Genomic DNA, 24,287 nt, shown 5'->3' with positions numbered 1-24,287 from the left:
CCGCGCTGAGTGTTCAGCAGTTTTTGACCAAAAACGGCATGAACCCTGTGACCCGCCCTCCCTATTTAAAAAAAAAAAGAAAGTCTGTACCCACCAAACAGTACCTTTCTATTCCTCTCTCCCTTCAGCTCACTCAACCAGTAGTTTTAAAACACCTACTAAGTGCCAGGACCTGGTCCTGCAGCTGCAAATAAGACAGTTATGGTCCCTGCTTCTTGGAAATGGATACCCATTTTTCAGATGAGGAGACTGAGGCACGGAGAGGGAGGGGCTCCCATCTAATCAGCGGCAGGGCAGAGTTTGAACCCAGGCGTCTGGAACAGAGGCTCAGACCCAGGCACCTGGCCCAAGACGAGCCACTTCCTCAGTGGCCCCGTCTGTGAAATGGGGGTCAGGAAGGAGCTGGGTTAAGGATGGTGCAGCTGACGGCTCACCCGTCTCCCTGACCGTGGAGAAGAGGCAGCACCGCGCCCCAGCCCCTTCTCCTCCAGTCTCCTCCAGTCTCCCCAGTAACTCCCTGTTGGCTTGGCTCATCCTTGTCAATTTCTTTCCATTTGAGACATGCCTGTCTGCAGAAATGGGCCCCAGTCTATTCTGCCCATCACTCCCCTGCTCCCCAGCCTGGCCGGGCCCCAGCCCCAGGCTCTCCAGCAGAGAGGCCACCCTTCAGGGCTCGGAAGTCGGGGACAGGAGGGACCCTCTGTTTACATTCCTCACCACAGCCAGATAGCTAGCTGCCTGTTGGCTCCATTTAAGACCCTGGACTCCCTGGCTGGTGTAGCTCAGTGCATTGAGCGCGGCCTGCGAACCAAAGGGTTGCCAGTTCGATTCCCAGTCAGGGCACATGCCTGGGTTGCAGGCCAGGTCCCCAGTGGGGGCCACATGAGAGGCAACCACACATCGATGTATCTCTAACTCTCTTTCTCCTTCCCTTCCCCTCTCTCTAAAAATAAATAAATAAAATCTTTAAAAAAAGATCCTGGAATCGCAGAGGGAAAAGGTTCTCTTCCCCAAGCCATTAAGGAGGGAGCAGCTTTTGGAGAGGCCACATCCCCTCCAAGCCTCAGTTTTCCATCTGTGAAGTGGGCACAGCAATCCCAACCTCACATGTTGGTCGGGAGAAGGTTTACTTGACACCCCCGCCTCCATGCTCAGTGAGTTCATCATCAAGGTTCTTCTTCTTCTTCTTTTTTTTAAATGTCTCACACTGGCGGTTTGAACACACCACTTTTGCCCTGGTTCTCTCTTTCCGAAAATTCTAAAATTTCACGGTCTTCCCAATGGGGGCGGCAGCTCAATGGAATAAACACACAGTAGCGCTGAAAAGGACTAAAAACGTGCCTAGGGCTCCGAGGGCTCCGCACAGACCTGGTGCGCCCAGCATTGTCCCCGTGACCGTGAGGTGACATGTCTACGCCCCGCTCTACAGTGGGGACACAGAGGCGCAGAGGCCAAGGGACCGGCTGCTCAGCCGGTGAGTCGCAGAACCAGGCTTGGGCTCAGGGAGAGCGACTCTGGAGCTCAGGTACATGGGGCTTCCAGCCAGTCTGGTAGGAGTGAGCTGCCGGATCTACGGAGGTAATCAAGTGGCTGGGGGAGCTGATGAGTGCGCGGTGGGCTCGCCTTCGCCATCCAGTAAAAACACAGGCACTGAGCTCCTACGGGCTCCGCGCTCCGCGCTGGTGAAGAGGTGAAGGAAGGGAGCTCACGACTCCTGAGCCCCGGACGACCCACGCAGACCTGTCTCCGCATTGTCCGCTGAGTACACGAACGAACGAACGGACTCCGGGGTCGGTCCGTTCCCAGACGAGCGAGCAGTGCCAGGGTGGCCGAGAGAGCAGCCCCAAATCTCGGGTGAGGAAACTGAGGCTCCTGGTCCCCCCCACCCCCTCCCCCGCAGAGGCTGCGGATCCGACGGCCTCCACCTCGGGCGCCGCGTGGGCCCCGGAGCCGCGGGTGGGCGGGGTGCAGGCCCGGGGGCGGCGCGCGGGCGGGTAACCTGAGCCGGGGGAGGAGGGACGCCGCTGCGGGCGGGCGGGCGGGCGCCGGGCGGGCCGCGGGGACTCAGGAAGCGCAGCGCTCCCGGCCGCCGGCGCCGTGCGGTCCCGAGGTGAGTGCCGCCTGAGCCCTCGGGGCTGGGACAGTCCAGGTCCTCTCGCGCTCCTGGGGACGCCGCGGAGGCGCCAAAGGCTCTCCGGGGGCGCGGGAAGCGCGGGGCCCTGTTGGGTTCCCTTGGGCCGGGCACCGCTTCCCGGGGGTTCAGTTTTATCACCTGTGAAATGGGGCGCTGCCGGGGGCCCTGGAGGTTCCGGGTCTGGGGGAGGGAGGGCCGGGTCCTCAAGGAAGCCCCGACGCCCACCTGGGAGGGCATCGCCGTTTGGGGGTGCTTGGAAGAGGGGGTGGGTGGGGGTGTGCCCAGCCGGCCCTGGATCTCGGAGCAAGCTGCAGAGAACTTCAAAGGGCACTTTTGGTTACTGAGTCCCGGAGAGAGGGCTCTTCCCCGGGAGGCAGGAAAACCTTTAACCTCCCGCTGTGCGGAGGAGACGGCCGGCAGGTCCCGCGGCCCTGGTCAGGTCAGGAGCAGCGGGCAGACCTCCAGCGCCCTGACTTGCCCGGATACCACCAACCAGGGCCGTTGGCTGGGCTGCTCCCCCCACCCAGTTGTAGACGAGGAAACCGAGGTTCGGGTCGGGGTGTAGCCAGTGGAGTTTAAACCCAGGGCTGTCCCGCTCCAGAGCCCTGCTGCCTGGTACCCAGGGTTGCCCTGGAAGGGGTGGTGGGGATGGGGATGGGGTGGGCCCACAGCTACTCTGGCTCAGCTTCTAAAACTAGAGCCTTGGGTCGGGGTGGGGGTGGGGGCGCGAACCCGTGAAATCCTAAGCAGACCTCACGAGTGGGCTTTGTCCTGGGATGCTAGGAAATGCTTGAGGATTTTGGTTTTGCCACTTCAGCTCCGGGGCGTGGACAGGGGTCTAACTCAGTGACTGCCTCCGGAGGAGGAGGGTGAAGCGGCGGCCTCTTGAGGGAGGTCAGGTGGAGAGTTCAGGCCCTGTCACCTGTGAGGGTAAAAGTGGGGCCTGGGTGGAACCTGGGTGGACCAGCTCTCCTCTCTGCCACCCACTTCTGCGTCCCCGAGCGAGTCCCCCCGTAGCTGTCTTCTGTGAAATGGGGGTAACACAGGGTGCCCCCCCGGGCTGTGGAGAACCCCGATGACCTGAGAGGAGCCCCGTGCAGTGCCTGGCGCCCACTCGGAGCTCAGTGCCGCTGGTCGCCGCCCAGACACCTTCTCCACCGAAAGGGGTGGAAAAGGTAATTGGCCACGCCCACATTTCTCCAGTTCGTTCTGTTTGAGTGACAGTGGGGACCAGGGAGCCTAGGGATCCCTCTTTTCCACCTTTCTTGGCAAATCAGGGGTGGGAGGGGGCTTCCCAAACAGGTGGCAGATGGCACTCGTGGGCCGGTCAGGTTCAGGTTTTACAAACCACGTGGGGTCATTTTGAGATGGAATAAGTAGGCGAGCAACCTTGGCCTTGCAGAGCTGAAAATCGTTCTGTTTGGCTGGAGTGTGTGATGTGGACAGGGAGGGGAGGGGCTCGGACAGCGGGGGTGAGGTCAGACCCAGCAGCCCTGAGAGTCCAGGCTGGGAGGACCTGGCAGACGTGTGGTGTGGGAGGGTCCCCCCGGCCACCGAGTGCAGGCCAGGCAGGGAGGGCGGTTCCCAGGCTGGGGAAGACGTCCAGGTGAGAGATGCGAGGCCCCGGGCGGGGACTGGAGAGGGGCCGCTGGAAGGAGATGTAAGAGGGACAGAGATGCACAAGGTCGGCCTCGCTGTGCCTGGCACGTAGCAGGTGCTCAGTAAACGCTTATGGCCCGGCCGAGTGACAGAACACATCATTGTGAGAGAAGGGGAGTCCCTTGAGCTCTTCTGTCCGTTCCTGGAGACGGGGGTCCCACATGGAATGGGCACCTCTTCCCCTCCCGGGCCCCTGACCTGCTGCCTGCCTCAGTTTCCCCCGTGCGACTCTGGGAGAGGCACTCCAGGTTCTTCTCCAAGTTCTAGGGCCCCAGGGAGCAGCATTGTGTCCTGTCACACACAGGGTCAGGGGGAGCCGGGAGAACCCTTCACGCCAGCTGGCCCTCTGGAATGTACTGCATCGCTGATTTGGAGAGGAATTCACCTGTTAAAGATTAATTCAGATCTCTCGAGATACCTACGGTCCTGGGCCCCACAGTGGCCGCTCTGAACTCTGGGCACAAGCTTCTGCCTGGCTTCCACCGAGCGGGGGCTGCATTCGTGGTCATGACGATGATAGTGAGCATTTATTTATTGAGCACTTACTATGTGCCAAGCCCTGAGCCAAATACCCTTGGCACATTTGGATACAAACTATGATTGTACCCATTTTTCAGAGGGAGGTACTGAGGTCTGAACAGTGAAGTCACTTGCCCAGGATCTCTTAGCTGGGAAGGGGGCAGAGCTGGGATTCCATTTCAAAATCCATGCCCTTGACTTCCGAGCTGACCTGCCCCCGTTTGTCTGGCTCCGCAGTCAAGTGCAAGACCCTCTGCAGTAGAGACAAGAACCTGAGCTGTTCAGACACGGGCTCCACCCCTAGGCCCGCTCTGCCCTCGCCAGGGGGGCCCAGGCCAGTGACCTGGCCTCTCGAAGCCTCGGTTTCTCAATCTGTCGCATGGGCTCTCAGTTCCCGCTTTGCAAGGACAGCCCAGGCACGTGGATGGGGCTCCAGAGCACGTTTTCCCCCAGCCCGTCCCTGGGGTGTCCTCCTCCTCCTGAGAGCCCCTCCATGCCAGGTGGGTGCACAGAAGGGGCAGGGGCAAAGCCGGGCTTGCGTTCGGGAAGAGGCCGACGCCTGTTTAGCCGTGCAGTATTTACGGGCGTCAGCTAAGGGCCGGGAGCCGTCAGCGTTTCCTGCTTCCCTGAGTCAATGCCGACGCGCCCTGCCAGTCCCCTCTCTCCCGGGGCCTCGGTTTCCTTGTCTGTAAAATCGGGACGGTGATGGTGCCTGCCTTGTGGGGTGGCTGCGGACTGTCTTCGGCGCAATTGACTGTTTAATTTATAACCCATGTCCAGTGCTGGTGTTCACTTAGGTGGTGTCGTAGCCTTGCCTCCCCTGGAGGTGGGCAGGGGCAGGGAGGTGGACTCCCGTTTACACCCGAGAAAACAGGCTCGGGGAGAACGCCCAGGCGCACTTATGGCAACGCTGGACGGGAAGCCGGGTCCGAGTGGCTCTGGCCCCCTCGGGTCCCTGAAAAGCCCAGTGTCTGGCTTAGCATCCTTCCTGGAAAGCCACCTTGGACGCACCCCTCTTGGAGTCTGTCCCACCTCAGGTCACATCTCGGTTGTGCCACTCACTGCTGTGTGACCTCAGGAAGGGGCTTAACCTCTCTGTTTCCGGGACTGCCACCTGGGGTTTGCTGGAAGTCGGAGCTTTGCCAGAGTGAGGGGGATTCGGGGGATTCCAGCTGCCACTCCTGCCCTGGCTGGGGTACCCCTTGCCTTGGGCGCCTTCGGGTCCCATGAGCTGGCACCCTGACTGGCAGGAACAGCGAAGGGAGGCCAGGCCCTTACTTTCATTGTGGCTCCGACTTCCTTCCTGCCTGCGAGCCCTTTCTGACCGTTGGCCTCTCCTTTCTGCCCCAAGCCTGGGTCACTGCTGGCCATGTGACCCCAAGGAGCAGATTTCCTCATCGATGAGGGTGGGTCACAAAGACCATGCCAGGGGCGTAGGAGCCCCCCACCCCCATAAATGCTCACACGGCTACTCCAGATGAGATCAGCGCACAGGAAAGGCCACAGAAGGAGGTGGGGCCGGAGGGCGGTGGTGACAGGCGGGCCGTTGACCAAATGGGAATACTCTCCTTTTTCTTCAGGGGTGAGTAACGGCCGCCCTGCCCGCCCCCCGCCCTGCCAGCCCCCACACAAAGGGCTGCTCAGTCTCACCAGGCGTCTGTTTTTCCTGAGGGTGGAGTGGCCTGGGTTACACCCGGCTGACCAGGAGGGCTGGCCACCTTCTGGGAAGCTCCTCGTGTGTATGTGTGTACAAGGAGGGGACACTTCTAGTGTCCATGTCAGATGGGGCCCACGGACTCGGAGGGGACCCCGGCGGGCAAGGGGCCAACTGACCTCAGGCAGGAGGCTTGGGTCTTGTGCCTTCCCTTGGCATGGAGGAGAGGCTGGGAAACACACAGACACGGGGGAGGGAGGAAGGGAGGAAGGAAGGAGGGAAGGAAGGAAGAAAGGGAGGAGGGAAAGAAGGAAGGAAGGGAGGAAGGAGGGAGGGAGGGAGGAAGGGAGGAAGGGAGGAAGGGAGGGAGGGAGGGAAGGAAGAAAGGAAGGAAGGAAGGAAGGAGGGAGGGAGGGAAGGGAGGAGGGAAAGGAGAAAGGAGGGAAGGGAGGAAGGAAGGAAGGAAGGAGAGGTTCAATTGATAGATCACCAGGCAGAGGTGTCAGAAAAACCACCTGCTCGTATTCAGGCCCTGGCTCCAAGACGGAATGAACTTGGACAAGTGTCTTGGCCTCTCTGAGCCTCAGTTTCCTCATCTGCAGAAACGGACTCATGACAGGTGTCGTTCTCTCTGCAGGGGGCGGGGGCGGGGTGTTGGCGTTCATAGTAGGTGCTCAATAAATCAGCTGTGGAGGGGGGAGTTAGCCAGTTAGTTGGGGAGAGGTCTGTTTTTGGAGGTCTGTCTGCCCCGGCGAGAATGTCTAAGCTCGCCTTTGACTCGTTTGATTTGTACCCATGAGCCCCTTTGCTCACTGGTTTGGTCACTCGGCAAGTATGTCTTGAGCAGCTGCTGTGTGCCAGGCCTTGTTCTAGGTACGGGCACTCGGGGGGACTGGAGGGGTTGGCGTCCAGGTTCCTGTCGTTCCGCACGCAGCCCTTTGGGGCTGACGTCCACCGTGACCCAGAAGCCCAGAGGTGGGCGCTTCAGTTTACTCCCTTTTAGAAACAAGGAAATGGGCTCAGAGAGGCAAAGCGATCTTCCCGGGGTCACACAGCTACTAAGTGGCAAAGCCAAGCTTCGAACCCCAAGTCTGTCTGCCTGTGGCATCTCTGCCCCCTCCTCACGGTGCCGGCCGTCCTGTGAGCTCCGAGGGCCGTGGCATTCAGCAGGGTGGCCCTGGACAGAGGGCTTCATAGACCCTGAAGGGATGAACTCAAATGCGTTTAAAACCAGGTGGCTGGAATCCTGGCCACCTTCCCCTCCTGCCGGGTTGGGATCTCTGCTGGGTCTCTTGGTCTCTGTGTGCCTCGGTTTGCTCATCTGTGAGTCGGGGTAACAGGAATGCCCACCTCAGGTGGGGGGTGAACGTGAACTTGCTCGCAGCCGAGTAGGTGTTGGGGTAAATGCAGCCCCCATCTCCATTCCTCCGGCACTTGGTTCATTCATCTGGGAGAGAAGACAGCACTAACCTCCAGAGTTATGATTGGATTCAAAGAGGGAGGGGGTGCGGGGCAAGCCGGCTCTGCTGATGGTGGGGTTTCAGGCACTGGCCTCAGCCCCACTCTAGGCAGTTAACCTAGGCAGCCAGTTGGCACAGGCTGGTGGTGAGGCGCCTGGGCCGAGGGAGGACCTCACACTGCCTTTCTGTTGCCTCAGGCTCCCTTCCCCGGCTCGCGCCCAACCCATTCATTCTGCGTCTGCTCTCTCCTCTGGGGGTTGTTCAGCTGGGAATGAGGTGGAGGGGTGTGTCTGTGGGTGGGTGGGCGTCCTATCCCTGAGGGCCTCAGTCTCCCAGGTGGGAGACGAGCCAGCACCTGTCCTGATCGTTCCCAGAAGTGGCGAGAGGAGGAAGAGAGGACTTGAGAAAACCCTTCCTCCCAGCCGAGTGAGTGTCCGGGTCCCAGCTCCCGCTCTGCCTGGCCTTCCCCAAGCCTCGTCTCCCAGCTATAAAGTGAGGGAATGTTAACAACCATAAAAAAGCAGCTGCTGTTTGTTGAGCGCTTGCTACATACTAGGCACTGCCCTAAACTCTTGATTTATCACGTCGAAGCCTCACAGTGCCCCTTTGGGGTAGGTCAGAGCTATCGTTGTGTCTGTTATTTAAAAGCACATCCGTGCAGCCCAACAGGCTATTACTAAGGAAACACTGCTTAGCCCCCCTGGGTGGCAGGACTCCCCCCACTTTACAGATAAGGAAACCGAGGCCCAGAGAGGAGTCGTGACTCGCTCGAGGCCGCCCAGCCAGTGAGTGGCAGGTGGGGAACAGAACAGGTTGTTACGCGGTTCCCTGGGGCTACACAGCCCTCTCTTGGGGGGGGGGGGGTCTCTGTGACTGCAACTGTCCTCCTGGAGGGGGGCTGGGCCAGGGAGAGGGGGCTCCAAAGGGCCGGAGACCGCCCCCCGCCTGGACTGGAGTGGATAGTTGTGCTCTAGCCGGACGAGCCTGAGAGGGCGGGCTCCTGGGGCTGTGCGCTGACCGCGGGGGTTGGGGGGGAAGCGGCCCCCTGCTGAGGAAGGGACAGCATGTCCTCCAGCCCCTGCTGTGTGCCAGGCCCCGTGTGTCCCCGAGGAAACTGAGGCTCAGGGAGGGGAAGCCACTTGTCCGCGAGCCCTGGGCCAAGGAGCGTTACTGAGGTGTAATTCGCACGCATACACCTCATTTTTTGAAAGTGTGCAATCCCTGGTTTTTTAATGGAGTGAGAGTTGTGTCGACATCCCCACTGTTTAGTTCTAGAACGTTTCATCACCCCCCAAAGGAGCCCCGTGCCCATTCGCAGTCCCTGTCCCCTGCCCCTCCCAGCCCCTGGAGACCATGAACCTGCTTGCTCTCTCTGTGGGTTTGCCTGTGCTGGACAGTTCATGTACATGGAACCCTGTCATGTGTGGCCTGGGTGTCGCACGCACGGTGTCTGCTCTTCAAACGGAGCCATGCTCTCTCCCAGTGGCTCCCACCCTGGGGCTGGGGACCCTTGGACCTGCATGGGTGTCCATGAAAGCTGGGGGGAGGGGTGGTATTTGCATACACTGTTGGAATCCCCCCAGCCAGGGGTCTGCAGAATGACCAAGTCTTTGCTGTGGCCACGCTGACCTTGCCCTCTGTGGGTCCAGTGAGTCACCCTGGCCCCGCCCCGCCTAGGTGGTGTGAGCCTGAGGGGGGGGCACCCTCCTGGGTGGGGGGGGCCTGCCAGGACACTGGGGCTCTGTCTGCCCTGGACAGGCGGCCCCTGTGCAGCAAACAGGAAGCGGGCTGGGCCCCGCTAGGTAAACACAGGCGGGCCGGGGAAGGTGCCCAGCGTGGCGTGATGCCCCCCGCCGCTGCTGCCGGCCAGGGAGCCTGGCAGGCAGGAGGTTTCGTTTGGCCCAGGGGCTGAGGTCCCGGCGGCGGCTGCTCTGAGGTGGCTGCTCTGAGGTGGCTGCCGGATCCCGGGCTCTGGGCCCAGCCGTTCTGCCCTGCCTGGCACTCACACGTCCCCAGTCCTCAGTCGGATTGTCCATCCCCCCTCTAATAATATTATAATGACACCGATGGTACCAACAGCTCATCCTTTACCGTGAGTGCGTGCTCTGCCAGGCACTGGGCTCGGCATGTAGGCCTCCCAGCAGCCCACTGGGGCCGTTCCCAGGTGAAGAAACCGGAGGCACAGGAAGGCCAGGTGACCTGCCCAGGGCCACACAGCTGGTGAGTCAGCGGGCAGTCTGCCTCCCAGGTGTGGGCCCCACCGCCCACCCTGCACCCCTTCCTCTGCCCCCTCCTTCCACGCAGCTCCCCTCCTCCAGGCCCCGGTCCTTGTCAAGTATCCATCGAAGGCACAGGTCCTGGGGCCGCGTGGGTTTTGATCCTGCTTACCCCACTCTGGAGCTGGGCTGCCCTGACCAGAGAGGAGTGACTGCACCTCTCTGCGCCTCCGTTTCTGTGCCTGGAAGTTGGGGGTTTGGACCGGGCTGGGGTCCTGTCCTCCTACTCCCTTCCCCATTCACACCACCCCTCCTCCCAGACCATCCATAATGAGAGGAGCTCCCAGCACTGTTCGTGTGGTACCGCGGGAGGCGGGGCCCCAGAGGTTGGGCAGGAGCCCCAGGCTGGGGCAGGAGGAGGTGCCCTGGGTCCGTCTGGGAGCCCCACACCTTCCCCTGGTCTGCCTGCCTCCTCCCCACCCACCCACTCATCTTCCTTCCGACCTTTCACCTCCCAGTGCCTCAGGCCCCACCTTTCCTCCACCCTTGACCTTGCTGTCTCCTCTGCCCTTTTGTCCAGGTCACTTCCACCTCGTCAAGCCCCAGTCCAAAGACCCCTCCGCCTCGCAGCCTCCCCCCGGGCCCCATCACCCTCTCCCCCCGCCCGCACCCTCCCCGAACATCAGGGGCCCCTCGTCTTACAAGAAAGCAAACGTTTGTGAATGTCTCAATCTGTCTGGGGGCGGGGCAGCAGAAACAAAATAGTCCCTACCTCGCGGAAGGAAAGCTAGAGGAGAAGACAGGAGGTGACAGGAAGGATAATACATGTGCGTGTAAAAGTTTAATCATGGAACGTGCTATAAAGGGAGCGCACATCGCTCCGAGAGCAAGGCTTTGCCGGGACCCGGGGAGAGGGAGGCAGGCGGCCAGCCGGCCGGCCGGCACAGGAGCCGCCGGGCACGAGCACGGGGGCGGCCCCGGGCACAGGGAGCAGCCCTGCAGAGGCCTGCATCCGAGGGAGAGCCGCCCGCCTTCCCTCCGAGGTTCTTTTATGAGGTTCCACTCCTGGGTGCCCTACTCCCCCCCCCCCCCATCGTGCCCTGCATGCGGGTGGCACTCCAAAGATGCCTTTCGGAGTGAGCCGATCCCAGAGGGCAGGAACCAGGAAGAGCCCGCTCCCCGAATCCCCCCACCCCCTGGAGCCGCCCCACCTGCCCAGACTTGCCTCCAGATTTAATCAGCTTTCCTTGATCACGTAATCAGGAGGATGGGATTTGACAAATATTTGCCAGGGTTTCCATGAGGTCAGGGAGCCCCTCCTCCACCCTCTGGGTGTGCTGGGTGAGGGGCAGGGCAGGTGGAGGAGGAGACCTCCCCCAGCCCCGCCCCCCGAACCCAGGATCCTCAGAGAGATGGCAGTTCCCTGTTTATGGGGGGCTTTCTCTGGGTCAAGGGCTGGACTCCATTCCTGTAATTCTCACAAGGGCCCAGTGAAGACCCTGTGGGCAGGCGAGGACAGGGAGGCCCAGGAACCCGCTCAGCTCGCCCAGCTGATGAGAGGGGCCCAGGGGGGCACCCCCCATCTGTCTGACGTCAGAATGCACGCTCTTCCCAGGCCCCAGGGCTCCCACCGGGTGAGAAGTGGGTTTGGTCTCCCCAAGTGAGTCCTCGGGGGCCGTCAGAACAGAGGATGGTGTGGGGACCCTGGCTCAGCCTCCTCGCCCTGCCCAGGACCCCTGCGCCCCTCTGAGCTCCGCCGGGCCTGCGCTCTGCTGGTCTGCACCACGCTCGACACCACCAGGCCCGACTCTGCTTTCTGCCTCGTCCGGGCATTTCCCCTGTTTGCCCCCAGGAGGCCGTCAGCCAGGAGGGCAGGGATGTCTCTCGGTCTCGCTCAGGTCTGTGTCCCCAGGACCTGGCACACAGTAGGTGCTCAGTAAATATTTATTGAATGGCCCTGGCCTGGTGGCTCAGTTGGTTGGAGCATCATCCCATGCACCAAAAAGTTGCGGGTTCAGTTCCCAGCCGGGGCATCTACCTAGGTTGCTGGTTCGATCCCTGGTCAGGGTATGTACAGGAGGCAACTGATTGATGTCTCTCTCTCCCCCTCTCTGCCTTGGTCTTTCTCTAAAATGAACAAAATGCATCCTCAGGTGAGGATTGAAAAATAAGTATGTGCTGAATGGGTGAAGAGGTAAGTGGCTTCTGACCCTGCTCCGAGGGCCCCGAGGTTGAGACCCCGCCCTCCCGTCCTTCCCGACACAACTGTCATCTGTGTGTGGACAGCAGCCCGGTGTCTGTACACAAACAAAGCGTGTGGATGTTTAAAACAAAAACATTTGAAGTCGGCGGCTTTACGTGGACGGTGTGGGGACGTCCACGCTCGTGCGTCAGTGTCCCCGGTGGAGCCGCTGACGCCCGCCCGGTGTCACGGGCAAGCACACAGGCCGCTCACACGCACGCAAGGACTCGCAACCTCTGCCACGGCCTGCACCCCTTCTCCCCTCCCCGCCCCCAAGTCTGGCATGGGGTTGGAATGTGTAATTACAGCCCACGGGGCAAATTAGAACAGGGAGTGAACTCCTTCCCGACCGCAGAGAACCGGGGAGTGTTTGGGGAGGGAGCTGCCGCAGAGCCGCAGAGCAGGCCGTGTGTGTGTGTGTGTGTGTGTGTGTGTATGCACGCGCACGTCAGTATATGTGTGCGCTGGGTGTGCACACAGGCCTGGATGGTGCGATGTGGCAGGAATCCAGGGTTAGGATCCGGAGGCGTCCACACCCTGGGTGTGGTCTCAGGGCCTCAGTTTCCTCAGCTCTGAAATGGGAGCAGTAGCCCAGCTCTGCTAGCCCGGCTCCGGGGGCCTGACCCAGGGCGCGGCCTGGAGGGTGTTGGTGGGTTTAAGGAGGGCTGTGAGTGCTGCTCTGGACCTGTGTGTGTGCGGGGCGGGGTGAGGAGGATAGGTCAGCCGGGACTGTATCACCGTGGTGACGATGATGGTGATTAAAGCATTTTTTAAATGCTTCATAGGTGCCCAAGAGACACCCGACCTGCCTTCTGTCACAGCAGCCCTATGGGACAGACGCTGCTATTGTTTGTTTTTTATCCTCACCCAAGGACGTGCTTATTGATCTTAGAGAGAGAGGGAGGGAAGAAGAAAGTGAGGGAGAGAAACATGCCATGACCAGGGACGGAACCTGCTACCCAGGGACATGCCCTGACCGGGAATCGAACCTGCGACCTCTCAGTTTATGGGACACTCCAACCAACTGAGCCACGCCGGCCAGGGTGGATAGATGCTGTTATTGCAGTTCTCATTTAACAGGTGGGAAACGGAGGCCCGGAGAGATTAGTCTGAGCTGGTAGCAATATCCTTCCCTCCCAGGGCTACTGTGCAGCTTGAACAAGATACCGTAAGGCTCGGTGTGGTGCCCAGCTTCCACTCTGTGCTGTCAGCTGAGGGCTCGGGGCGGCCCAGGCCCTGCAGCCTGCTGCCCAGCTTGGAATCCTGACTCTGTTGCCAGCCGGTTTGGGGCTGCAGGCAGTCAACCTCTCTGAGCCTCAGTTTCCTCCCTGGTGAAACGGGGATTTCAGCAGTGCTCACCTGCAAAGGCACGCTTCTGCAACCGTAGTACCAGTTGCCCTGTGGTCTGGTGGCAGGGACTGTCCTTGCTTTGTAGGACGTGGCCTTGACCTGCTAGGTGCCAGAAACCCTCTCCTCCCTGCACATTTTGACAGAGCCCCCAGACTTTGCCAAGTGTCTGTGGGGGGCAGAATGGCCCCGCCGGGAGCTGCTGGTCTAGGGCTGAATGAGGGTCCGGTGAGCCTGTGCATTGGCTGCTGCCTGGCACGGAGGGAAAGCCACAGCGTCCCGATAGTGATGGAGGTTTATCTCATGGTTACGATTTCATCATAATTAAAATGCTAATGATGCTCTGCCCAAGGCTACGTGCAGCCAGTGAGTGGCTGGGATTTGAACTCGGGACTAGCCGACTTCAGCCCCACAGTTGTGCAGCCCACAGAAGCCTTGGATGCTGTCTGGGTTGCGGTTCCTGAGGGGACGGGGCGCAGGTGTGGTGGGGGGTCTGGAGGGACCCTCCCGGCCTTGGAGCTCCCTGAGGTGGGGGTGTCTGTGAGGCCCGGCCCCAGTGGGGGAAGGGGTGCCTCAGGAAGGGAGAGGGCGTTGACAGCGAAGGCATGTGCCCCGTGCCTCCTCCCCACCCCTGACCTTGGGGTCCCTAGTGAGGCAGAGGGGGCTGTTACCAGGGAAGTCTAATTTTCCCCCTCAATGCCCTTACCCCCAACGGATACCCCTTCCTGCCTCAACGTGCCCCCGCAGTCCTGCAGGACAAAGCCCAGAGCTACGTGGCTGCCGCTAGCAGACGAGGTTCCAGGTCTCCGTCTCCCACCCGGCTGGTGGACAGGAACTGCTGCTTCCTGAGGTCCTACTAGGTGCCAGCACCAAGTGGGTACTTCACATCTCTGAGGTCCCTAGCATCTCCCAGGAACTCTAGGAGGAGGCGTGGTTGCCAGTGTCACAGGTGGGGAAAACCGAGGCCTGGGCACAGGAAGTGATTTGCCCAAGATCACCCGGCTGCTAGTTAGCGGGGCCAGGACCTGCGCTCCTGTCTCCTCCTTCCTCCTTTGATTATAACCCTCGACGGCCCCCCGTTTAATCCCAGGGTCGGTGCTGGGTGTGCCTGGGTCATTTAATTCTTCCTGCAAACCTATGAAAAGCGACTGCAGTCCAGGCCCAAATGACTCGGAAGTGGGCCGTCCCTCCGCACTGCTGCCCAGAGGGGGCCGGTCCCCGGTGGCGCGGGCTCTGACATTTGTATGCCCCGCTGCACCCACCCACTGGGAGGGAGAGGCCTCTTGCACCCCCCCCCCCCCCCACACCTCTCTGGCCCAGGCCTTCCCTCCTTGCAGCCGCAGAGCAAACAAGGTGGGAACCCGGCTTTACTGGCTCCTCTGCTGCTGTGCTGGGCGGGAGGGGAGACAGAAGGAGGACTTTTCAGGCATCTCCTGCTGCCTGGGTGGGATGCTGAGGGTTCCAGGAAACCGGCCCCGGGTGCCCAGCCCTGCCTGCCTGTGGAGTGCGCGGTGGCGGGTGGGGGCTGCCAGTGGCGGGGCCCAGAGACAGGGAGGCCTGGGTTCCAGTGCAGCTCGTCTCCCTCCCAGCCGTGCCCGCCCCTCTTTTCTTTTCTTTTCTCTTTCTTTCTTTCCTCTCTTTCTTTCTTTCTTCCTTTCCCTTTCTTTCTTTCTTCCTTTCCTTTCCTCTTTCTTTCTTTCTCTTTCTTTCTTTCTTTCTTTTTCTTTCTTTCTTCCTTTCCCTCCCTTCCTTCCTTCCTTCCCTTCCCTTCCCTTCCCTTTCCTTTCCTTTCCTTTCCTTTCCTTTCCTTTCCTTTCCTCTTTCTTTCTTTTTCTTTCTTCCTTTCCCTCCCTCCCTCCCTTCCTTCCTTCCCTTCCCTTCCCTTCCCTTTCCTTTCCTTTCCTTTCCTTTCCTTTCCTTTCCTTTCCTTTCCTTTCCTTTCCTTTCCTCTTTCTTTCTCTTTCTTTCTTTCTTTCTTTCTTTCTTTCTTTCTTTCTTTCTTTCTTTCTTTCTTTCTTCACCTTGACTTTTAAAATAAACTTCACTTTTTACTTACAGTTGACGGATGACATATTAGTTTCGGGTGCACAGCCCAGTGATCAGACATTTACAGAATGGGCGAAGTGACCACCCCCGCAGCTGCAGAGCCCGTGTGCGTGCAGTTGCACAGTTGTTAACACTCGGTCACCTGTGTCGTGTTGTCGTGTGACCACGACACCACGGGGGATGCCAACTGCGTTCCCTGGGCCGCACATCACACCCGTGACTGTTCTGTGACCACCAGCTGTACTCCTCCACCCCTTTACTTTCCCACCCGCCCCCCCGCCCCTCCACCGGCCTCTGGCATCCGTGTCAGAATGTGTCTGTGAGTGTGGCCGTCCCTCTGGAAGCTCCAGCTTCCTCGTCCGAGAAATGGGAACGAGTAACACCTTCGTCACAAGGTCGTTTGTCCGTGTGGTACTCTCCTGGATGTCGGGGACGCGGGAGTGAACCAGGCAGGGGCAGCCTGGGAATGGACGGATCCCATAAACAAATGGTCAGGGAGGGCCTGACCCTTCCCAGAGGAAGGGGCCGTGGAACTGGAAACACAGACACAGACGGGTGGGAGGTGGTCAGTCAAAGAGAGCGGGGGACGGACAGCCTTGGGCACTGGGGGCTGAGTTTGTGCAGGGGTGGGCATGGAGGGGCGTCAACTACAGCCCTGGAACCTTGCTTTCCCGTCCTGGAAAAGGGGCTCAGAGTGGTGGTGCTGGGTGAGGAGGCCGAGGGCTGCTGGGTTCCCTCCGAGCGCACGGCGGGTTCGCACGGGTTTCCCGAGCACCTGCCGTGCTGGAGCTTGGGGTTGTGTGCCGTGGGTGCTGCCGGGAGTCAGGCACGGCGCTTGAACCCCCGTTTTACAGGTGCAAAGGCCAAGGCTGCGAAATGTCAGCCTGCGCACCCTCAGGCAGCTGCTCACCTCGGGGCCCGGCTCTGCGCCCTGCGCTGTGGGGCTCCGAAGAGGCTTGGGCTGGTCCGGAGTCCCCCTCAGCTGCAGCTGTGGGGTCCGAGGCCGACTCCGGCCCTTCCTCCTGCAGCACACGCCTGGGGTAGCCGGACCCGAGGCCGCGTGGTGTTTCCAGGTCCCTGAAAGGGGCTCCTGTTGCTGCTGCTGCCCGGGGCTGGCGGCCAACCGCATCTGGGAGTGGCCGCCCCACTCCCCTGTCATTACAAGGGTGGCTTTGAAGCAGCTGGCAGCGGGGCTGTTTGCCCACGTGGGAAGGGGCTTCCTGGAGCTCCCCCCACTCCGGCCTGGCTCCGCCCGACTCTCCCCTGTTCCCTCGCAGGCCCAGCAGCGCAGGCAGGTCCGGGGTCGGCATGGCGGAGCCCAGCGAAAGCCCCCGTGTGGGACCCCCCGAGGGGGCTGAGCCCCCGGGGGACGAGAGTGGTACCTCTGGCGGGGAGGCCTTCCCCCTCTCTTCCCTGGCCAACCTGTTTGAGGGGGAGGACGGCACCCCCGTGCCCTCCCTGGACGCCGGACGCCCCGCTGGCGCGAGCGACGGGCGTCCGAACCTGCGCATGAAGTTCCAGGGCGCCTTCCGCAAGGGGGTGCCCAACCCCATCGACCTGCTGGAGTCCACCCTGTACGAGTCCTCCGTGGTGCCGGGGCCCAAGAAGGCACCCATGGATTCGCTCTTCGACTACGGCACCTATCGTCACCACCCCAGTGACAACAAGCGGTGGAGGCGGAAGGTCATGGAGTGAGTACTGCTGGGCACCTGGTCAGTGGTCTCCTCCCCTCTGTCGAGTCCGTCTACCCATCTGTCCACCCACCTGTCCATTCATCCATCTACCCATTCACTTATTCATCCACCCACCCACCTGGCCCTCCTTCCATCTTGTAACTTGTCTGTGCATCCATCCATCCATCCATCTGTACATCCATCTACTCATCCATTCATCCACTACCTGTCTTTCTCCCTGTCCATCCACTGGTCCAGTCCATCTGTCTATCACCATTCAAATACCCATTGTATCTGTCTATGCATCTGTCATCTGTTTATCCAGCCCCTTACTCACATGGCCCCCCCATTCACCCACCACTCACTCGCCCACCCTTCCTTCCCCTCATCCGCTCACTGTTCTGTTCATCCCGCCAGTCGGTTAGCTGTCAGACTAGTCAGCATTCGTTCATTCATTCATTTCTAATATTTTCCTAACTTCTCTCCTTCCCTTCCTTCCTTCCTTCCCTTCCTTCCTTTCTCCTTCCTTCCTTCCCTTCCTTCCTTTCCCCTTCCTTCCTTCCTCCCATTCATTCACCCAGCTATTTGTCCACCCATTTGTTCATTCACTCATTCATTTGCTCAGTCACTGGCTCACTCATATTTTCATTCATTTTCCCATCCATCCACCCACCCACCCACCCACCCACCCACCCACCAACCCACCTTCTCCTGCTGGCACACACCCCAGCAGATAGCTGGGGATGAGGGTGTTCTTTTCCTTTCATGTTTTGGCTCAAAGGTCCAAGTTCAGGAGCAGATGAAATGGGGGCTGCTCAGGTGCCACGAGGGGCCGCAGGAGCCTCTGTGTTCCCATAATCAGGACAGTGCCTCCTTTTCCTCCCCTGGCTCCTGCCACTGGAGGGGGCTCTCTGGGGAGGGCTCTCTCTGCCCCTACAACCTCGCCCCTGCCCCTGCCCCACAGCCTGCTCTGGCCTCAGTCTCCCCCTCCGTCCCCCCTCCCCCCGGTCTTCCTCCTCTCTCTGCTGCCCTCCCCTCTTCTGTTCTCCCTCCGAGTCTGCCTGTCGTTCCTACTGCCCCTCTGTCTGCAGCAGGCACACAGTAGGCGCCAGATAGTGGTATTGGCAAACATTTATTGGGGAGGGGGTCCTCGAATGAGGCACCTGTGTGCATGGCCCCATTTTTGTCAAGTGTTTGTTGAATGAATAAGTTAGTGAGTAAAATGAATGGTTGAATCAACAGGTGAGTTGCTTTACCTTTTAGTCTGGTGTTCCCCTTTTATTTTCCCAGTATCTTTGTCTCCTTCGGTCCCTCTCTGCCTTAGCCAGTATTCAACACATGACAAATGGAGGGGCGGATGGATGGATGGATGGATAGGCAGGCTTGTGTGTTTCTGTCTTTCTTTCTCCACCCCAAACACAGTCGGTACTAGGTAAAGTGTGTTGGGTAAAACATCCTTCTGTGTCTCTCCTCTCAGTCTGCCCCAGGGCCCTGGCTTCAGCAGCCGCCCTCCCCCCGCCCCAAGGGATGGTGGGGTGGGCAGGGGACAAGCCCTCCCAACACCCTGCCCTCCCCACTCCAGGAAGCAGCCGCAGAGCCCCAAAGCTCCCGCGCCCCAGCCGCCCCCCATCCTCAAAGTCTTCAACCGGCCCATCCTCTTCGACATCGTGTCCCGGGGCTCCACCGCCGACCTGGACGGGCTGCTCCCCTACCTGCTAACCCACAAGAAGCGCCTGACGGACGAGGAGTTCCGGGGTGAGCCCCCAGGCGGGACGGTGGGCAAGGCAGCCGGCGATGAGGGGGGGCCCGGCATCGGGGGCCCCCTTTTCCCGTAGCATCTTCCCCTGGGTCAGTCGGCTGCACTGGCTGGAAAGAGCACTAGACAGGGAGTCTGGTCCTGTGTGTCTTCACTATATTACTGAACCTCTCTGGGCCTTTTCTATCTTTAACCGTTCATTCATTTGGCCTTTATGTAAGAACGTGCCAGTGTAGTAGGTAAGTAGAGTTCACCCAGCAGGGTTCACGTACCCCCTCCACCACCACTTAAGGGATATGTGGCCTCTCTGAGCCTCAGTTTCCTCATCTGTAACCTGGGGAATGATAATAGCCCAGTTCTGCCTCCGAGCAGGGAGACTTCCATGGTGCTGGGCACAGGGCACCTGGGTTCCTGGGGAGCCCCTGCTCCCTCTCAGGGGAGCTCGGGGTAGGGTGGGGCATCGGGCCGAATCCTGCTTCTGCTCCCAGGCTCAGCCCCATCCTCACCCCGCTTTCTGGCTTCCTGCCCTGGGCTGAAGGCCTAGTCACCACTGCCCAGGACCCCCCAGCCCAGAGCGCCCACCCTCCAGCCTTGCCCAGGGTGCAGACACCTCAGGGTGCCAGCTCCCTCCACCGCCCCAGGCCTCCCTTCCCTGTGAATCCCAGAAGGTGGCCCCGGAGCCCCTCCACCCGTCAGCCTCCTGCTCTGGGCCTGACACCAGGTGAGCCCTAAGGCACTGGCCAGGGGTCCCACAAATCAATATAAAATGTCAGGAATTGTGTTACCTGCTACAGAGGAGGGCTGGTCCCAGGAAGGCGGGCCAGGGTCTACAGCTTGGGGCCGTCGAAGCGTCAGGGAGGACGGCAGCGGCCGCTCGGAGACCCCAGGGACTGGAGGTGGACTGACTGAGCAGGGCGGCCGCTCTGTGGTGCATCATTCTCCCTTGTCACCCCGATTCTCCGAACACCAGAACGACCCATGCGGTGTCCTTGTGTCGGTCAGAAATGTAAAACTTTAGGATTTATACTTTACCGTATTTATAAGAGACTCTCATTCCTGGTGCAGGCCAGGCGGTGTCACCTCGTTTGGGGCACACGCCTAGCGCTGTGGGAGAATGGGGGTCTCCTCTGCCCCTGAGGGTCTCAGTGGCAGAGTGCAAACCTTCTCACTGGAGCAGAAGCTCTGGCCCAATGGCCCCCCGCCTTCCCAAGTGTGTTAGGCAGAAGTGGGGAGCCTTGGGGCAGGGTGAACCCCGTGACCTGGACACCGAGGGGCTGGTGCCTTGGGCAGCACCACGGAGGGCTTGCCAAAGCTTCTTGCTGGCTTCTCCTGAGTGGGGGGCCCTTAGCCCAGACTGGGAACCCCCAGGCCAGTGTGTCTGTGCTTGAGCGTGGGTGGGGGACTCTCAGGAGGCTGGGGGGGGGTCCCTGAAGTTGTAGAGGATAGTGCGTGCATAGAGGGGGGCTGACGGTGAGGCCCATTAATGCGGCTGCAGGGCCCCTCCCTTGCTCCAGCCCCTTCCAAGGCTCTGGCCCGAATTTTGAGTTCATACTTGCATGTTTGTTTTCGTAAACAAGACCTCCACGTTGTGTAAGTTTCGGGCCCCACAGCACCTGGATCTGCCCCTGCACGTTTTTCCAGCCAGAGGCTCATGAGCTCATCTTTGACCCCCCACCCCCACCCATACCCCCACCACCAAAGTTTGACAACTTCCTCTAACACCGGCCAGGCCGTGCTTGAGCAGCCCCACCCTTCCCTGTGGGCAGAGCCACTTTCGCCACCTGGTGGTCGTATCATGGAACTGCATGTCCCTCCCATTTCTGGGAAGGCACTGTATTTGGCATCTCATCCCAGGCTGCGGGCTGGCAGCCCCCAACCCCACTATAGCCTAGGTCTAGGGGTGTGGAAGCCCAAACCCATGGTCTAGTTCCGTGCCCTATGCTCTGGGTTGCCTGTGGTTTGACATTACCTGTGATGCCCAGCTCACCTGTCATTGAATGTGTATTAACTTACGGGTCTCCTACCGTGTGTTAGGTGCTACGTTCAGCATAGAATGAACAATCGTGAGTGAAGCAGACGTGTCCCTGTCCTCAGGGTGCACGCAGTCTTCCTAAGTGAGACCAGCATTGATCAAGCAATCAGAGAAATAAACGCACAATTACAAACAGTAACGTGTGTCAACAGGAGACTGCATTAGAGGGTTTGACCTAGCTGGGAAAATCTAGGAGAGCTTCCTGGAGGAGGGGACACTTGAGCTGGGTATGGATGAGTTGCAGTTAACCAGGTGAAAACGGGAGGGACTAGGTGGGGGTGCAGGGATAGCATGTGCAAAGGCCCTGGGGCCCGCTGTGATCAAAATTATCCTTGGCGCCACCACTGCCCCGCCGGGTGGAACATGAGCTGAAGGACATCAGAGGGGCTTGTAGAGACCAGGCAGGTGCCTGGGGCAGCGGGAAGATGGTGCTTGGGCCTGGGTGGCGGCGGCAGAGATGGAGAGCAGTGGAGGGACTAGAGAACAGGTAGAGTCAGGAGGACATGCTGGGGGTGGGTGTGGGGAAGAAGGGAGGACAAGGACAAGAGAGACGCAAAGGTTTTTGTGTGGCTGGGGACACCGTCCTGTGAGGAGGGACTGCAAGCAGCCTGGGAGGGGGTCTGGGGAGGGAAAGGTGATGAGGTCAGCCTGGAAGGTCGTAAACTGCCCGACAATGAGGACATGATTAGAGAACGCCCGGTGGCCTGCTGGAGGTTAGAACGAGTGTGGGTGTGTCTGGACAGAGTCTCCAGGGGCCTCGCCGGCACTGGGGTAGCCCCCTTCCAGCTTAGGCAGACGGGGAACTGGAGTCCCTTATTCATCCGAGACGCTGTCACCCGGGGTCGACTCTGGGCTGGGCTCCAGGGTGCGGCAGGAGGCAGCCGGGAGTGAGGGTGGCCCAATAGCCTCTCCCCTGGGGGCGCCGGGACTGCACCGAGGCCTCTGCGAGTCGTCCAGCCCACGCGCTGCCCACCGATCCCTGCATGCCGGGCACGGCTCCTGAGCTGCCTCCGTGGGATAGTAACCGCAGCGGTAGCACTTGTGGGGGACTTCCACCTGCCTGGTGCAGGGCTCACCCACAAACATCTGCAGCTCACCCATCTCCCTGTGTGGCCTCAATTTAGCTGGGAAGGAAACGGAGGGAGCAGAGCCAGGTGTGAACCCCAAGGTGCCTGGCTCCACACCTGCACCTCCCACCCCCGATCCCATTCCTGCCTCCGTGGTCCTGAGCCCCGGCTCAGTGTTGCCGCGTGGCTGATCCACAGGGGAGTTCTCTTCTCCTTGGTTCATTCTTCTAAGGTGTAAATCAACTCATAACCATAAAAGTTAATACAGGGGAAAGGAAATTGCAAAGGGACATTAGCAAGTGTTAGTGGCGGGTGTTACGGACCCATTAGTACCAGAGACTGACTTCATGAGGGAGATTGGACGGACTTCATGAGGGAGATTGGACGGCGGGTGAGACGTCGCTTACGGTGTTATTGCCGCTGCATCTGCGTATCCCCCCGAGTCCCCTCCCTTCCCTCCTAAGGTAATTCATGTCTGCCATGGCAAGCAGTACTTGCTCTGCGGAGCCTTGCACCTCCCCTGCTCCCCTCTAGGGGCGCTGTTGTAAACTATTCGCGGAAAGAGAATCTGTGTTCATCACCTAGGTGTCTGGCCTTACGGGGTTCACCACCCTCATTAGCGCATTAAAGGCTCGGAGAAGCCCCTGTAGGAAAGGGATGTGGTTGGCTCCATTTCACCCGGCATTCCCCCCATCCGTTTGAGTTTCAAAATTCCCTCCGAATCTGCTTTGGTACATACCAACCTTTCCCCAGGCTGCGGCTTCCTGCACTTGGAAGAGCTTCAGCCCCCGAGTTTAGTTGACCCCCTCAGCTCCATGGGGGCAGGTGGGGGGCAGTTTCAGAGAGGAGGCATGACAGAGTCAGGAACTCGGGTCCCCCGGCAAGGGCCCTGCCCCCTGCTGCCCGGGAGTCCCGGGCCGCAGGCCCAGCACCCCTCACCCTGCACTCCGTCCCTCTCCCCAGAGCCGTCCACGGGGAAGACCTGCCTGCCCAAGGCCCTGCTGAACTTGAGCAATGGGCGGAACGACACCATCCCCTTGCTCCTGGACATCGCGGAGCGCACCGGCAACACCCGCGAGTTCATCAACCTGCCCTTCCGGGACATCTACTACCGAGGTGGGGCCCTGGGGGGGTGGGAGGGATGTGAGGGTGGCTGGGGTGGGGGTGGGCACCGTCCTCACTTGTCTGACCTCTGAGAGCTTTGGACTGGGCCCCAAGGGCCAGCATGTGCCTAGAAACCAATTGTTGAATGAGTGAATGGATGAATGAATGAATGAAAGAACTCTGATATTCTGCACTCAGAATCAAAGGTGCCAAGATTCTGAGATGCGCTGAGCCTCATGGTCCTTGAACTTGGAATTCCGGACCTAAGATGCTCTGGGTCCGGACACACTCAGGCCGTGTGATTATGGTTCCGTGGGCCAACGGGGCTAAGAAGCAAAGGTGTCACGAGTCCCAGCTCCTGGGTCTGAATTCTGAGATTTTGTGAATCAGGCCTGACCTTCCAGATTCCCGGATGTGAGGATTCCGATTCCATGGATTTTATACACTGAGCCCACAATCCTGTGAGACCACAAGGCCGTTGTTTCTGAAAGGTCCCCCAGTCTGGGATCCTACAGGCCGGGGGCCCTCTGAGCCTAGGCTGCTGCTCGCACGCTACAGGGGGAGCCAGGGCTTTTGTGCGGCACAGATGCCATGTCTGGGACCGTCTGTCTGAAGGTCCATCGCTGTTTTCGGGCGCAACCAGCAAAGGCTCTGGCCCACAGCCCCACCCGAGTTCCACACTCTGCACCCCGCCCTCCTTCAAGACACACCTGGCCTCTGCTTTGCCGGAGCCCTGGGTGACCATCCCCCACCCTCTCTCCAGGTCAGACCGCCCTGCACATCGCCATTGAGCGCCGCTGCAAACACTACGTGGAGCTGCTCGTGGCCCAGGGCGCCGACGTCCACGCTCAGGCCCGGGGCCGCTTCTTCCAGCCCAAGGACGAGGGGGGCTACTTCTACTTCGGTGAGGAGGCCTGGGGGGGCGGGGCTGGGAGGTACCTGGGAGTCTGCACAGCCCTGACCCCTCCCCAGGTTTCCAGGGCTCAGAGGGCGCCCTGTGCACAGGCCACGCGGTGGTCTTGGTCGTTGAGGTCTTGCCTTTGAGAGGTAGAGTGTCACCTCACTTTGCCAAGCCTCAGCGTCCCCATCTGTACAATGGGGTCATCGGGGGTGTCAGCACCCCACGCCTTTTCGTGTGCATCCTTTAGTCCAGTGCACGCTGGGACCAGCTGTCAGAGAGCAGGGCCCGAATGTCATCAGTACCGTGTCCCAGTGGACCAAGGAAAGATTCGGAATGTCACCCCTGCTTAAAGGCATGTGTTATGTGGGGTTCAGGGACAAAGTCTCTCACAGCCTCCAAATTGCATGGCCACGGCCCCCAAACAGCCACACCCCGTCTTTCCAGCGTCACCCACAGAGGTCGCCCCTGTGAGGTCAC

At 60.2% G+C, this 24,287-nt stretch overlaps 1 protein-coding gene across 1 annotated transcript in view; it reads left to right on the top strand.

Moving 5' to 3' along the window:
• Window positions 1–2,042: 2,042 nt before the first annotated feature.
• Window positions 2,043–24,287, top strand: part of TRPV4 (transient receptor potential cation channel subfamily V member 4) — a 34,670-nt gene continuing 12,425 nt past the window's right edge. The window contains exons 1-5 of the mRNA XM_045846436.1: window positions 2,043–2,110; window positions 16,555–16,968; window positions 18,533–18,705; window positions 22,769–22,921; window positions 23,673–23,813. Of these exons, the coding sequence (XP_045702392.1) occupies window positions 16,586–16,968; window positions 18,533–18,705; window positions 22,769–22,921; window positions 23,673–23,813 (850 nt within the window). The 5' untranslated portion in view covers window positions 2,043–2,110; window positions 16,555–16,585. The remainder of the gene's footprint in view (window positions 2,111–16,554; window positions 16,969–18,532; window positions 18,706–22,768; window positions 22,922–23,672; window positions 23,814–24,287) is intronic.

Source organism: Phyllostomus hastatus, unplaced genomic scaffold, assembly GCF_019186645.2.
Source record: "Phyllostomus hastatus isolate PE091 unplaced genomic scaffold, TTU_PhHast_1.1 phas_contig_1162, whole genome shotgun sequence".
NCBI lineage: Eukaryota > Metazoa > Chordata > Mammalia > Chiroptera > Phyllostomidae > Phyllostomus > Phyllostomus hastatus.
Note: the sequence above shows the minus strand (reverse complement) of the source record. Positions and strands in the feature narration are given on the sequence as shown.